Source organism: Camelus ferus, chromosome 33, assembly GCF_009834535.1.
Source record: "Camelus ferus isolate YT-003-E chromosome 33, BCGSAC_Cfer_1.0, whole genome shotgun sequence".
Lineage (NCBI taxonomy): Eukaryota > Metazoa > Chordata > Mammalia > Artiodactyla > Camelidae > Camelus > Camelus ferus.
The window spans coordinates 19,127,288-19,143,599 of NC_045728.1; the positions used below are offsets into that span (position 1 = coordinate 19,127,288).

Consider the following 16,312-nt stretch of genomic DNA (forward strand, 5'->3'; position numbering starts at 1 on the left):
AGTATTTCTGGTGAATTCAAAATTACAGAGTCCCACAGTCACTCTCATATAACCTCCAGTTCTGTAAATTATGTTGCTAAATACCTGCCTTCTAAAATGTTTTCCAAAAGTCACATTTTTACAACTGCATTTCAAGAATCATTTATAAAATAAACAGTTTTTGCATTCAGTTTTTTCTAACTACCTCTATGATCTACAGATAATGACTAGCTTATCCACAGAAACTGACAGTAAGGATAACATATACAATTAATTTACATAAATTATAAAGTGTTTTAGAGACTACCTAATGATTGAAAAATTAGTGTCTGGTAAAGACACTACTGAGTTTTGAAAACAGGCAGAAAGGAAACAGCAAAAAGAACAAAGACTATCAAAAGACCTAGAGAGTCTAGATTATCAAATTAACTGTACCAAGAATTTCAATAACTATCTCAATACAACTTCACAAACAAAAATCAGTATCTACTTAATGGAAAGCCAAGGAGGAAACGATACATCAAACACCTCCTGCTATTCCATTCCTGAGTTGCTGATAACCAAAGTTACCCGTACTCGGATTCTCCAAAGTTTACCCATTAGGGTCACCTGGAAGAACAGAATCTAACCTCTGCTCAGGCTGTTTGTTTTTTTTTTCCCGCTCAGGCTTTTTTTAATCCAAGACATCTATTGGTTGAACAAGGTCAAGGTAGGCTCGTATTCCCTGTATTTAAAGACTTGGCATAAACCCACGTACTTTACTCTCCAGTTTCAGTGAGACCAAGACAAAACTATAGTTTCTGGAATGTTTTAAACAGAAAGATATTTTGCTAAATATTAATGCATTTGATAAAATATGTTCCATAGCCAATTAGTCCTGCAAAATACAGCTAAGAAGAATGATTCTGTACCAAAATAATCTCTGTGAATGCAGGAAGCTTTATTCATCTCCCACTGCTTTGGAGAATCACAACGTCCATGAAAACGTTAAAGGCTCTGAGAAGTCTTGAAGAACACTGCTTTGCCTCAACTCAACATTTACTATTTATGTATCTAGGAATGCATCTCCCTACCCTATCCCTATTTTGTGGGGGACAGTTGGTGAATAAATACCTATTAACATTTTATGGAAAAATATTTGTTCCCCAGACCACATTTGGGGAAATACTGAATTAGTCTCACATTTAAAAGTGCATTGAGAATTTAAATAATTTTTACCAATATTTTACCAATATATCTACCAATATATTTGCACAGTTAAGGAATAATACATAAAATGATGTTTTATTTCCTACAAAAGTTGTATTAATTTGAAATGTTAAACTCTTCATCTTAGAAAAAGAGTGAAGACTGATTTTGACTGAATCAAATCTGGTTTCAAAGAGTACATACCTATATTTTGCTTTTTCATGAACCCAGATGTACTCAGGGTTTTTTAAACTCAAGCGTGCAAGGTCCTTTACAGACTTGGTTTGCGTAGCTGAGAAAAGCAAAGTCTGACGTTTCTTGGGAAGGTTTTCAATAATAGCATTCATGGTATCAGCAAAGCCCATATCCAGGATTCTATCTGCTTCATCAAGAACTAAAAAGGGAAAATGCAAGTTGAACTACAATATTTCAGACATACATTAGGAGAAATGCAATGTGGTATTCGGGACTGGATCCTAGAACAGAAAAAGGGCATTAGTGGAAAAAGTGGTCAAATCCAAATAAAGCCTGGAACTTATATAATGTGCCAATGTTAATCACTTAGTTTTGGCAAAGGTACCAAAGTTATGTAAGATGTTACACTAGGGGAAACTGGGGGAAGGAAGGGCATAGAGGAACTCTGTACTATCACTGCAAGTCTCCTATAAATCTAGAATTATTGCAAAATAAAAAGTTGATTTTAAAAAAATACACATTAGGTCGCATCATAAGATGTACCTTAAAAGATAAAACCTCTTAGCAATGCCAAATACTGAAGTGTCTAATTTCATACAGAAAAGAGTGCTTATATCTTTCTAACTATTTTGACTAAAAAAAGGTCTTAATAGTACTCTCTGGATTTAGAACCATATGCCAAAAAATTATTTCAAGTTATTTCTCAGATCTTTAATCACAATACTTTTTCAATAAAACACTCCTATCATTAAAATTTATGAGGGCTCCCTCCTAAGTCCAGATTCTTTTCATTAGAAATTCGTTAGAAACTCACCTAACATTTGGAGATTGGTAGCATGGAAACATATTGTCTCATCCATGTGTTGAAGAAGCCGACCCGGTGTGCAGACGAGTATATTTATGTTATTGATCCTCTCGGCTTCGTGTTTCAGATCCTGAAAACAGTTGTTCCTTCTGATTACATACACAGACACATCACTGAGCAGCCTGTGGACCAGAACTATGCAAGCCATCTGCACGTGGCAGGTCATCACAGCAATGGAGGGACTCTAGAGATTCATGTAGTGTCTCCCTCCTATTTCCACAGCACAGCCAATTTCCAGGCCAAGTAAAAGTCCTTAGTAAAGACCCAAAGAGCTCAGAGTTCCTCTGGATTCTTAATCATATCCAGGATTTTTGAGGCCAAGAGAAATATATGAATTCTCCAAGTCTTTCTTTCCTCCTGTATCTACCAGAACCGACTTAAAAACTAGAATTATCCTCGTTCTTTAAGTCAGACCCCAGCGGCATTGATCGGGCTCTCTGACACCACTCACTGCACTTCATGGACTGAAAAAAAGAGCTGAATTCTCTACCTTCTAGAAGATCTCTCCTCAAACCAAGAGCCACAGACGTTAGCTACTAAAGTTGGGTGGCAGGTTCACAGGTCTGTGAGGGTGTGTGATACTGTTCTTTTTGTGCACATTTGCATGTAGATTCGAGAATTCAAGTATTTATCCTCACAATCCAGGAGAGACTCTAGCAGAGACAAATAATCCAGGTAAACTAGAAGAAAGGGGAGTGGAACACTAGGCTTTCCCAGGACCTAAAATGAACACTCCTCAAAACTCTCTTCTACCTTCCTCTCTTCTGCTGCTGACCCAGCAATGTTCTGAATCATTCAACCTCTTACAGATACTTTACTGAAAGGAACGAGTCCACACACTGAAATGGTACCTTTCCCGATGCCTAGTAACAAATACATTTACGTATTAGTTAAGAGTTCATTAGTCTCAGGGAATCTGACCAGTTCAGATACCCTGACAAAACAGACTCTCTGGACCTGCAAAACCAACCACCAGCCTCTAGATGGCAGTCACCACATCAGGATGCTCCCACCCCCTTCTAGGGGGCCAGCCTGACTGTTAATAGATGAAATCTCCACCTTTTCCCAGTCAACTGTATCACTGCTCCAACATAAGCTATAGAAGGAAAGAAAGGAGGACAAGGACAAAAAATCAAACCTTTCCACCAATGATGAGGCCAGCCGAGAAGTCGTGATTCTTCCCTACTTTCCGGAGAACCTCAAAGGTCTGATAGGCCAGTTCTCTTGTAGGTGATATAATCAGGACCCCCAACCCATCCATTGAGGTCCACTGCAGACGATACAAGGCTTCCAGCACCTCAAAAAACACAACAAACTGAAGTTCAGTAAGTCCTTTAGAGAGGCAGCTTTTTGATTCCTGAGTCAACCTTGCCCCTCCAAATCAAAGGCACCTTCCAAGCAGACAGCACACCAATTATGAGTCTCATCCAATCACAAAGAAGCTGTTTGCTTTGCTTTGCTTTTTCTTCTGTCCACCAGAAGCATCCTCCCCCAAGCTATAGAGGAAAAGATGCCCCATGGCAGCTCAGCTGTTGCCAGGGTCATGCCCTAAGGAGACTGGTCATCAGTGACAGGTCTGTCCAGCCTACAGGCCATTAAAACAGATTTCAGAAAATTATTTGTCTCCATTTTCTGAACAGAAACCACATTAAAATAAACTCTCCTCTGTGCAGCTGCTTTAGTTATACCATGACTGAATTTTCTACTTATGGAGAAACTTTGTTACAAAAAATTAGTATTTAAGAGAAAAATGGTTAACACTTGGAATAAAAAATCAAAAGTGATCAGTAGGAATTAAAAATTATGAGACCAACTGTATAACAGATACAAGTGAATTCCTAAGAGGCTCTTCTGTTTTACTGCCATAAAAGGTATCAATGATCCGGAAAATTCTCAATAAATGACCTAATGTCCTTAAAGTGAGCATACTTCAGCTTTATCCTAAACAAGTGGCAAATATAATGCAAGTGGTATGTTTGCAAGGGTGAGTGCAGAAACAGCCTTCCAGGCCACCCCACTGGGCTTACTGCAGAGCAGAACCATTCTGACCTGCCACCCTGGAACACCCCACATCCTTCAGGAATGCATGGCCTGTCAAGGCACAATAATTCATTCATTCAGTAAGTTACTGAGTGCCCACCACGCGCAAGGTGCTGTGCTAGGACCTGGGGAATGCAGTGGAGAACGAGACAGACAAAGCTTGCATTCTAGCCAGGGAAACCCAACATCCAATTACTCTTTACATAATTATTTATTTCTACCTAGGCACACAGTGTTTCAAAATCATGTTAACAAAGGATCTGACCCAAAACAAACAAGCTACTTACTGGAACAAGGAAAGCCAAAGTCTTGCCAGACCCAGTTTTGGCAGCTCCGAGGACATCTTTACCTTGCAACGCCAACCCAATGGTCTGCTTCTGTATCTCAGTTACCAAACGGTACTGGGCTTCTTGCAGACCTGTCAGCAGGGAAGGGAAGAGAATGACACTTAGAGCATCCCTGTAGACTAGTACTGTGGGCCGACTTGGGAATTCAGATGTTGAGCCCCTAACCCCAGTACCCTAGAATGTAACTGTATTCTGAGCCAGGTGATTAAAGATGTGATTAAATTAAAATGAGTCCGTTAGGGTGGGTCCTAATCCAAACTGACTGATGTTCCTATAAGAAGGAAAAATTTGGACCTAAAAAGAGACACTAGGGTGTGAGTGCCCAGAAGGATAATCACTTTAAGAGGCAGCAAGAGAGCGACCATCTGTAAGCCAAGGAGAGGCCTGGGACAGATACTTCCCATCATGGCCCTCAGAGGAAACCACTCCTGCCAGACCTTCATCTTGGACTTCCAGCCTCTAGAACTATGAGAAAATAAATTTCTGTTGTTTAAGCCACCTAGTCTTGTATTTTGCTCTGGTGGTACTAGTAAATCAATACAAAAGGTGTCACATTTTTGTTCATTCTCTTGTTTATTTTAACTAATATTTTAATTATTCAGAGGCCTTGGCATCTTGTTTTTTAACTACTGTTCTTTAACCAGTCCAGAAAGAACGAGAATGACAAACTGGTAAAACTTCAAAGCATTAATATTGTTTCTTACTATAAGTTTTCATGATATCAAAATTATTTGCCAAAAAAAGATTCTTAAGGTTAAACTTTCTCTGAATTTTTTTCCATTAAAAAAAAAATCAAGAAATCCAACAACATGTCCCAAAATCACCATGTACCTACCTTTTAGGGTTTTTTTGGATAAGGGGAAATCTGAAAATCTTGTAATTTCATTTACATTTATCTGAAAAGTAAAAGGGGACTACGTCAGATAAGACAAAACAGTATACCACATAATTCATTTGTCTTATAACAAAATTATTTTTTGTCTACATTGTGCTGCCAAGCTCATCCTCGATACTGCAGGACTGAATTCAATTATCATTTCTAATTATAAACTATCATTCCTTCTGAAAAGAAATATGCCTCAAGGAAGCTGTTATCAAAAATATGTCTGTAACCATTTTCAACTGGTAAAAAAAAACCCTCATTCACTCAACCCATACACACAAACTACTACCACCTACATCCTTAACACCTCTAAAATATTAACAAGAAAATAAATCATCATCACATCAATATTAGGAAGAAAATTTACTTTCAGCCCATCCTTCAAGGAATATCAGTTTAAGAAGTAAGGGGCAAAATGGCTATAAACCACAGACCACGATGGGAATAGTTCCTTTACACACTCTGGAGAATAAACTGAAGTTAGCTGCAGAAACACATCTTGTTAGCACAAATCTTTCAAAGTTTTAACCATGGATCAGTGGCCTACGAAATCCAACCTGACAACTACTCATTTGGGGGTACACTGAAGGAGGGGTATTATTTACCAATAGCAGAGAAAGTGTCCCTGTCGCGATCTGAAGCCATAGTAAGTAACATTTTGCCCTTTAACTTTAAATTATCTAAATGTTCATTACTGATGTTCTTCATTAGCATAAACCCAATTTTCTCAATTTCACTTCGGATGCTCAGGAGAATTATTTTATTATGGATGCTGAAAGCAGGAACTGCTGCTTAGATCTGGGAATATGCTGCCAAATTATTCATGATCCACAAAAGGGGAAAGTTGCATTTGTAAGGTTCATTTATTTATATTACATTCCAGGCAATAAAGGGATGACAGCCTCTATTTCACTTTAGTCTAAACACCGTCTTTCCCAAGATTCTTAATGTAGTCCAGGCAGGGCTGTCCTCTGGCCTCAAATGCCCAAAACACAAATATTAAAACATCACCATAATCCCTACAAATCATCCCAGATAACATCGGAGAGGAGGCAGAATCAGTGTACTAGCATTAGAAGGAGAGAAGTTTATTCAAATAATATCCTGTCCTGTTAAGGAACATAAATTTGGAGGGAAGTAGTCTCCCAAATCAGCCATTAACATTAGATGTGGTCCGCCCTGCACCTGTGGTATTATCAGCTAAAAATCTGTTTTCACTGTGAATGGAATGCTTATAGAAGGAGCTAGACAGGCAACACACTCTCTAATCATCATCAAAGATACAGCCACAGGCAAAGTGGACCTCTGTTAACCTCCTAGAGGGAGAGTCTGGAAAATGGAACTGCTTCAGGACCCTACCCAGCCACTGCCACGTAGTTATACACCATATGCTCAGAAAGATGTCCCCAAAGAAAACAAAAGGACATTTTTATTCCACTGATGCTCTAGAACAAGGGTCAGCAAACTGTGGCCCACAGGCCCAATCTAATTTGCTGCCTGTTTTTGTAAACACAGTTTTACGGGAGCACAGCTACAAGCGTTCATTTACGCATTGTCTAAGTAGTTGCAACAGAGACCATGTGGCCCACAAAACCTAATATTTACTACCTGGCCCGCTACAGAAGAGGTCTGCCACCCCTGGTCTAGAAGGCGCTCAATTACAGTCCAAGGAACACTTAGAAGCCACAGCAGAAGATGGCTACGGATCCTGAAAACAAATTAAAACTCTTTCCCCTTCCCTTCATCCTTTTCTTAGGAAAAAAAAAAAATCCCTCAGAAAAATTATGTACCTTCTAAAATCTGTATCATCATTCTTCTGAAATCAAAGAACAGATGTTTCAGAGACGCTACTTATGAAAGACTTCCCAGCATTAGTGGAAAAGTTAGAGGAGGCAGAGGGGAGATAGAACAGCCACTCTCCTATACTTTTTCCAACTCTCTTATTTCTCACAAAAATGAATGATGCTTTTACACCGCAAAGCACGGAGGGAAGGTGGGGAGGGGGGCAGTATTAAAAGCTTCCTAGAATGCTCCACCCATTGCAATCAAGAGAAGAAAAGCAATCTACCGCAAATTACACCAGACCAAAATCTGATTAAGGGGAAAAAAAGAAAAAATCAGATTAGAGGGCAGAGTTCCCATAGAACATAGCTGATTTCAATGAAAATCTAAATGAATCCCAGGTGCAGAGAGCTGGAGACATTCAGCAAGCGAAAACAGCTGAACTAAAAAAAAAAAAAAAATAGTTCAACATTTCTCAGTAGGCTTCAATCCCCAGCTCCCATCAGCCCCTCGACAATATACACCCTACGTGGTGGCCTTAGCCACCCAGATCTCCCACTGCAGGGAGCACAGCTGACTAACAAATGCCAGCTGTCACCCCTCTAAGGCCACCACTGAAAAAGCCACACCTGCCTGCCTGGCCTGCGCCCAGTCAGTGACCGAGCACAGCAGCAGTACCCTCTCCTGCAGGACAGGGGAGTCCTCTAACGGGCAACTGAGGTTGGAGGACACCCTGTCAGCAGCTTTCGGAGCACAGTGCTGCAGCCTGAGCTCTGCCTCCCCTACCACCACCACCCCTCCCACCGCCCTCTCTCCTTTCCCTCCCTTTACCTTCACAGACACTTGTCCCTAATAAATTCCATTTCCCTTAGCCCCATCTTGGATCTGCCTCTCAGAGGACCCAAGATCTAGGCTATACCAACAGACTAGCCTCCAGACCCTTTACAGTTCAGATACACTCTCCAATTGCCCCCAGGGGCTCACCCCTGCTTCCAGATAAAGGTTTTAAACATAGCCTCTGTGTACGTTTCCTGCTGCTGCTATAACAAATAACTAGGATCAGTGGCTTAAGCCGACATAAATTTATCAACTTAAAAGTCTGGAAGTCAGAAGTCCGTTTTGGCCTCACTCAGCAAAAATCAAGGTGTTGGTAGGGCTGCATTCTTTGTGGTAACTTTAGGAGAGAATCCATTTCCTTGCCTTTTCCAGCTTCTAGAGGCGCCACATTCCTCAGCTGATGGCCCCCTTCCATCTTCAAAGCCAGCCAGCCAGCCTGGATGGTCAAGTCTCTCCCTTCACAGTGCTCTGGCACTGACCCTTCTGCCTCCCTCCTCCACGTTTAAGGACCCTTGGATGATTACACCAGGTCCACTTGGATAATCCAGATCGATCACCATATTTTAAGGTCATCTGATTAGCAACCTTAATTACCCCCAGCCATGTAATTTATTCACAGGTCTGGGCATTAGGATGCTGACATCTTTAGGAGGCCATTATTCTACCTACTACAGACTCCAAAGCCATTCATAGTCCACTTCCAAGCCTCTTCTTCAACCTCACATGAAGCCAGTTCAGGAGCACCTATCACACTCCAAGAAGTATGTGCCCCCTCAAAGAACACCATGTATTTTCACATCTTTTTGTATTTCCTCACGTTGTTCCCTCCACCTACAATGTCCTTGCCAATCTTGTCTACCTGGAGAACACATCATTCAGGAACTAGCTCTGCTCATGGATACCACAAACTGCTGGACAGTTTATGCCCTACACAAAGGCATCTGGTAAAGCTAAGGCGTGGGGGCTGAAATCCAGCCCAAATTTAGCTCCACAAGCAGGCCTGAGGCTGTAACTGCCAGGAGGAAGGGTAGCGTGCCCAGAAGAAACATGTTTCTCTAAGTCATCTGGCCAGAAAGGACTCTGTACAGAATAACTTAACCTTTTCCCCCTAATTACACCATCCTCTAACTCCACAGCACTGTACATATTTACTGTTACAACATTTGTCAAAATACATCAACCCCACCCCAACTCCCTAGGGACACAGACATGTATTTTTTCCACCTATTTTTACCTTGGCCTCAACAAGTACCTGTCAAATTGTTTCAAAATGTTTCCAAATCAAACTGTTCAGTATTTCAGCAGTGAGGCTGCTGAGCACCATCTGTGTACTGTCCACTGTAATAAAACTTTTATGCACAAATTCCACCATCTGAGAAGCCATATGGTGAGGGTCTGTCCCTTTGTTACCTAGAGAATAATAAATCTGCTTTGATTGTATTCTAGTATTGCTAGCCCTGGCAATTGATTTCACACTGTTTATTTATTTCCTGACAAAATCTTAAGAAAATATTTCTAAGATTAAAAAAATTAATAAAGCAGAACAATACTTAGTGGGGAAAAAACTGCCCCTTCAACTTAGTGAAAAGACTGAGATTTAAACATTTGTGCAGTGCGGTAAAGCAGGGGGGTCTGGACTCTGGCATCAGACCTAAACTTCCTGGGGTAGAACTTTTTCACTTACTAGCTGTTTAACTTGTGCAGATTATTCAGCCTTGCTGTGTCTTAAAGTTTCCCTCACTTATATAATGGAAACAAACTCATAGAGTTGTTTCTTCTCAGAGTATGGCAAATCAACATGTATAAAAGCCTGATAAATGTAGTAATTATTATTAAAACAAAAGACCAAAAAGAATGGACCCATGTTACCAAGCAGAATAAAGCCACCTGGAAAAGGTCACCATGCACCAAACATCTAAACACCAGGGGGGTGCCTTCTCAAGGACAGGCACTGTGGGACACAAAGCAAGTGTGTCAATGGTCTAGGAGGAGAACTGACAAAGAAGTTAAACAAAGCCACTCATCACAGCCTGCTGATGGACGCTATAATAACGGCATATACAAGATGCCACAGACACACAGTCCTATCCCCACTGGGGAGGTCACAGAGAGAAGCTGGAGGTGAATCTTGGCGGATGAGTAGGGTTGGGGAGTGAGTGTTCACTGCAGGCAGTGGAAACATCAAGGAGAACGGCCAGGTCACAAGGCTGCAAGTTGTTCTCTCATGTGTGCCTACCACGTACCACCTGGTTTATTATATACATTACCTTATTTCAGCCTTACAACACTCTGGGTGGTTAATAATCTCTGTTGAGTGAAAAAACGGAGACACAAGGACATTCAGAAACTTGGCTAGTCAGCACCTGAACTGAGTGAGTTAAACTAGGTTTGTCTGACCACAAATAACTCTCTCATTGGACTAGAATATGCTGACACACTGAAGTGTCTGACCACTGTCCTGAAAGTAACTGGGAACTACTAAGAAAGGGTTTTGATCAGGCGTAAAATGATAGGATTTCATCCTGGAAAGAATCTTTTCCAGCAGCTACATGGAGGACAGATTCGAAGGCAGTAAGGCCTATGGGCCAAATCCCATCAGCCACCTGTTTTAGTAACTGAAGTCTTGCTAGAACACAACTACGCCCACTTACGCGTCTCCACAGCAGCTTTGTGTTGAGTGGTTCCACCCTCACAACATGCAAAGCTAAAACCGTTCACTATCCTGTCCTTTACAGGAAAAGTCTGCTGCCCATTGGATAAGTAGCCCAGGCAAGAGATGATGGGGCCTGAACTAAGGCAGGCAGTGGGGATGGAGAAGCATTTGAGAAATTTAAGAAGCAAAGCAGATCACTAGCGCGACTAACCCGATGAGGAATGATAAGAGGGAAGTCTCTGGGGTTTCCTCCTAGGTTTCCAACTCAGCAGTCTGCTAGATGGGGGGGCTAGGATGTGGCAGGCCAAACAGTGGTCCCCAAGTATGCCCCTATCCTAACTTCCAGAACTGTGGATGTTACCTTATGTGACAGAAGTGACTTTGCACAGTGGTTAAAGATCTTGAGATGGGGAGATTATCCTCAATCATCTGGATAGGCCCTAAATGTGATCAAACGCATCCTTGCAAAAAAAAAAAAAGGGCAGTGGTAGATGTGACACAGAACAGGAGAAGGCAATGTGTCCATGGAGGCAGGGACTGGAGTGGTGCAGCCACAAGCCAAGGAACACAAACAGCCACCAGAAGCTAGAAGACGCAGGAAACAGAATTTCCCCTAGAGCCTCCAAACGGTGTGTGGCCCTACTGACACCTTGATTTCAGCCCAGTGAAACTGATTTTAGACTTCTGCCTTCCAGAACTGTGAGAGAATAAATTTCTCTTGCTTTTAAGACACCAAGTTTGTGGTAATTTGCAGTGGTGGCAATACGGAAATAACATACAAGACTGCGAATTCAGGAGAAAAAGATAACAAACTCAGTTTTGGGTTTATGGCATTAAAGGTATTTTATGACACAGTTGGAGAAAGACATCCAGCACAGTTAATTTAAAAAGGTGGGGGGGGGGATATGAACTCAGAAGAGCTCTGCGTAGACTACAAGGAGGAGTCACAGGAATAAACCTTGGGATTACACGAGAGAAGAGAGCAGAGTGAGAAGCAGCGATAAAGAGGAGTCCAAAATGCGATCTAACAGCAATTTACCTCACAAAGGCTTCTTGCGGTGCTGTGTATACAGCAGTCATAGTAATAATATAACAGGTAAGATTCAGAATATTTATGTGTCAGGCATTGTACAGAATACTTTACATGGATTCTTATTAACTGCCCATAACTTATAAGGTACATATTATTATGCCTTTTAAAGACAAGAAAAGGGAAGCAAAGTAACTTGCCCAAAGTAACTCATCTGACGAGCAAAAGCCAGGATCAAATCATCATCTTAATTTACAAGCCCAAAACAAACTCTACGCTCTACCTAATGTTACTTTTGATCTAAGCGTTGTTTAAAGGAAAGCTATACCAGAAAGACACATGATGACTTTAACTTCAGATATGCTCCACATGTTAAGTCCCTGATTACACTGCACTGGAAGGGGGCAATCAGTGAGAGGCTGCGTGAGGTGGGTGAAGGCCAACAGACGTGGAATTTAGAGGGAAGGAAGAGAAGGGGTAGTGGAAGCCCCAAGGAGCCTGAGCAATGAAGAGATCAAGAAGTCAAAATGAAAACTACAGGGACACTCATCTGGGAGCATCAGCTACACTGTGGGACAATAGGTACTAGAAATAGACCAGGAGTCCTGCTTTTCTATGGCAGTTTTTGGATGGGGACATGAAACAGAAAATGAAATGAGCACAGGAAGGATGGGCCATGTTGAGGGATGCAAGTCTGGCACAACGGTTAAAAACACAGGCTTTGGAATCAGAAAGACATGAATCTAGGTTCCAATTCCACACCACCTACTAAATGTAAGCGCTAAGGACAAGTTTCTTATCCTCTGGGGGCCTCAATGTTCTCTATCTGTAAAATGGGAATGAGACCCCATACCTCAGATCAAGTCAAATAATTAACATAAAGCACGGGACAAGTTACTTAAAATGTAGGTGTCATTATTTACCACTACTGTCGTTAGTATTATTTTTGTAAATATCACTGTACGTAGAGCAATTAATCTCCCTATGCTTAAGTACCACCGCGTTTCCATCATTTTATCAGGAGCAGTGTGGTGAGCACAACAGCAGCCCGGAGGTCGGGGGGCCCGGGCTGCGGCACCCAGCAGACCACCTGTGGCCTCCCCTGGCCCCCGGAGGCACCTCTCACCCCGCCCCCTCCTCCGGGACTAACGGCGGGCTCCCCAGGCAGGGTCCCAGGGACAGGTCGGCCGCCTTCCCCGCGCTGCCCCGCGGCCGGCCCGGCCCGCGCCCCCTCCCCGGCGCCGGCCTCACCTTCTCGTAGTTCTGCATGAGGCGGCTGATCACCTCGCGCTCGACCTGCCACTCGGGCTTCTTCAGCTGCTTCCTCAACTGCTTCTTTTGGCTCTGCTTATGTCTGTGTTTCTTCTTCCAACGATTGAAGCTCCGCACGGGGTCGGGCCGAGCTCCCGGATCCCTACTGTCTGTAGTTTTGCCCATCGCGGCGGAGGCGGCGGCGGCGGCGACAGCCCAGACACGAGACGCTCAGCACAGGCTGAGGTACGGCTCTGAGAGGACGCGGAACCAGCGTGGGGAGAGAGGCCGACGGCGCGTGAGCAAACCAGGGGCCCGCCCCCGGGCTTTTGAAACCGGGGCACGCGCGGGTGAAGGCAGGAAAAACCGGGCGGTGATTGGCTACCTGGAATCCGCATGGCGGAGCGGAGCGGTCGCGGGGAATCGGAGGCGGTGCAATCCGAGGAAGAGGGCGGGCCTTGAGCGGATCCCCGGGCACGCCGGCTCTTTAAATGGGCGCATGCGCACTGCTTGCTGTTAGTATGGTGACATCATACAGCTTCACGCTTAGTGGCTGTTACTTTGCCCTGGGTTTTCCTTGGCAAACCGCGCGCTAACACCACAGACGTCAAACACACACACACACACACACACACACACACACACACACACACACACACACACACACACACACTCAGTGAATTATAGTTGTGATCCTCGTTTTGCATATTTTATCCCAGGGAGCCGAATGATTTGCCTAAAAATCAAACAGCTAGTTAATAACTTCTGATTTCCATCTACTGCAGGGTACGTCCCTAGGAATTAAAAAATGAACATTATGTATTCTTCGAATGTTCTTCTGGGTTTTCCCTTTTTTTCTAGCCCCTCAGACTAGCTGCTGCAGCAGGAAACTGGAGCAGAGTCAAATTAAATTTGCCTTAAAAATGCTATTATAAAGACAAAATGATCAGTAAAAATAGGAATTAAAAGTTACTTGCAAGATGGCCATTTAAGTGAATTGGCTTTCACTGAAATGGTTTTTCCGGTACGTTTACCTAGAGCACTGATACACTCTAGGCGGGTGGGGGCAGAGCTGTGCCAAGGGAAACAGGGAGATTAAGTTCAAAAGTTCACCTGCGGAGTGTTTGGGCCCTCAAATTGCCTTTCCAACTCCACGTAGCCAGATGACTCCCCCAACCACATGCTCATTCCCCAAACACAAGATGGTGAGCGTAGGTGGCAGGAGGTAAACTGGAGAATCTCCAAACTCAAGAGTCACTAGATGTGGTAGAGAGTAAAGCTCAGTAAGGGAATGGGGGGTATAAAAAAGTACATATACATCCACTAAAAGTTAAAAATAGAACTACCACAAGATCCAGCAACTCTACGTCTAGATATATACACAAAAGAATTGAAAGCAGGGTCTGGAAAAGCCCCACACTCCCATGTTCATAGCAGCATTAGTCGCAGTAGCCAAAAGGGGAGAGCAACCCAAGTGTCCATCCACAAATGGTGGATAAACAAAATGTCGCATATGCATATGATGGAATATTATTCAGCCTTAAGAAGGAAGGAAATCCTGACAATGCTACAACATGGATGATCCTTGAAGACTTCACGCTAAGTGAAATAAGCCAGTCACAAAAAGACAAATACCATATGATGTTACTTACACGAGGTCACTAGAGTACTCAGATCTGTAGAGATGGACAGTAGAATGGTGGTTGCCAGGGGGTGGGGAGCAGGGAAATGGGGAATTGTTGTTTAGAGGGTATAGAGTTTCAGTTTTGTAAGATGGAAAGAGTTCTGGAGGTTGGTTGCACAACAATATGAATGTACTTAATGCCACTGAACTATGCACTTGAAAATGGTTTAAATGGCAAATTTTATGTATATTTTACAATTTTTAATTGTTTTAAATATATATACAGAAGGATGAGGCCCTCAGCTCTGTCTCACTTTTCTCCTGAAGCTGAGGGAGCTAAGCATTAACGTGCCTCAGGCAAAAACCTGGACCATTCACCTCTCAGAAGGCTGAGTGGCACAAGAGAAAGACCTGGGTATGATGATATTAAGGCAGAAGCCAAAGAAATGGCAGGTCATGAACCTCCCCCAGCTCTTCAGTAAAACCTACCAATTAATAAGCCCTTCCAAACACCTGTTTTTAATATGAAGCCTTACTCAAATAAGAAGGAATAAGCAAACATTTGAGGAAATCCTTTAACTAAAAGGTTGGAAGCTAAAACTAATAAACCAGAGATTTGCAGAGAGCAAATCTTCAAAAAATCATTGTTATTATTTTTAGAAAGGTAAGACACAGTATCCATGAATACGAACAGAAACTATTCAGAGTATGAAGTAGATCCCTTAACTGAAATACTTTTGTTCATTATATAAATCAAGTTTCAATATAAAATAAGAAAATTCAAGGCTCCATCACAATAAAGAACTCAATACCACATTCCAAAGTCATTAGGATTTAATGATTTGTAATAAAAATAGTTCACATCCTGATTGCATAAAATGGCATTTTTATGATGGTTTCAAAGCTTATTTGCTCCAAAACCTGTTTTCTGTAGAAATGACACCAGATGGGCTTTCAGTTGCGACATTGAGGACATTAAATTTTTGTTAATACCTTTTAATTTTGAGATGCCACATTCTCCACTACCAACCAATAATCAGAAGGCTCCGAAAGGGCTGAAAAGGATTTGCAAATGTGCCCGGTAACTATTGCTACAAATGCAGGCACAACTTCAGTGAGGGCAGGGGCTTGACTAAAAGTTAGAGGGTGGAGGATGGATTAGTTCCTCATACATTGATCTCCCACTGAATATGATTCATCATTAGTTTCTATTGTAATTTTTACATAGTTGTGGTTGTTTATCATCAAAACTCTTCAAATTATGTATGTCTCTAAAATAGTGAAAAGACCATTACATGCTTTCTGTACTTTGAAACTGTTTTTTAAAGAGTATCTTGTTTGAGAAGGTGTAGAAGCAATGATACCCCAGTAGTAATGAGCACAACTGTTACCCAGATCTTGGTCTATAAACACCATTTTTTCCAATCAAATGGACCCGAGCTCTTTGGAGAAATGCCTAATTTCAGGGCTGGGGCAGAGGAAGTACGGAATGAGCCTGGAATGTCTTGGGGTGCCAGAAAATTTTTAAAAAGAGCTCACAGAATGATGTAAATGGAGGGCACAGGTCTAGTTATTGACCTGGGTGCTAGTCACAAGAATATCTGCCCCATAATACTTCCCAAGCTCTGTACTTGTGTT

At 42.3% G+C, this 16,312-nt stretch overlaps 1 protein-coding gene across 2 annotated transcripts in view; it reads right to left on the bottom strand.

Moving 5' to 3' along the window:
• The window catches only part of DDX10 (DEAD-box helicase 10), a 214,185-nt gene extending 200,840 nt beyond the window's left edge, over positions 1–13,345 (bottom strand). Inside the window, exons 1-6 of one of the 2 annotated variants that reach the window (XM_032472750.1) lie at positions 13,051–13,343; positions 5,450–5,510; positions 4,555–4,685; positions 3,366–3,524; positions 2,177–2,297; positions 1,372–1,561 (exon numbers count right to left, since the gene is read on the bottom strand). In XM_032472750.1, coding sequence (XP_032328641.1) covers positions 1,372–1,561; positions 2,177–2,297; positions 3,366–3,524; positions 4,555–4,685; positions 5,450–5,510; positions 13,051–13,236 — 848 coding nt within the window. In that variant the 5' untranslated portion in view covers positions 13,237–13,343. Of the gene's footprint in view, positions 1–1,371; positions 1,562–2,176; positions 2,298–3,365; positions 3,525–4,554; positions 4,686–5,449; positions 5,511–13,050 lie in introns of both variants that reach the window. The other variant, XM_032472751.1, reaches the window with a different exon arrangement.
• Between the last annotated feature and the right edge of the window lie 2,967 nt (positions 13,346–16,312).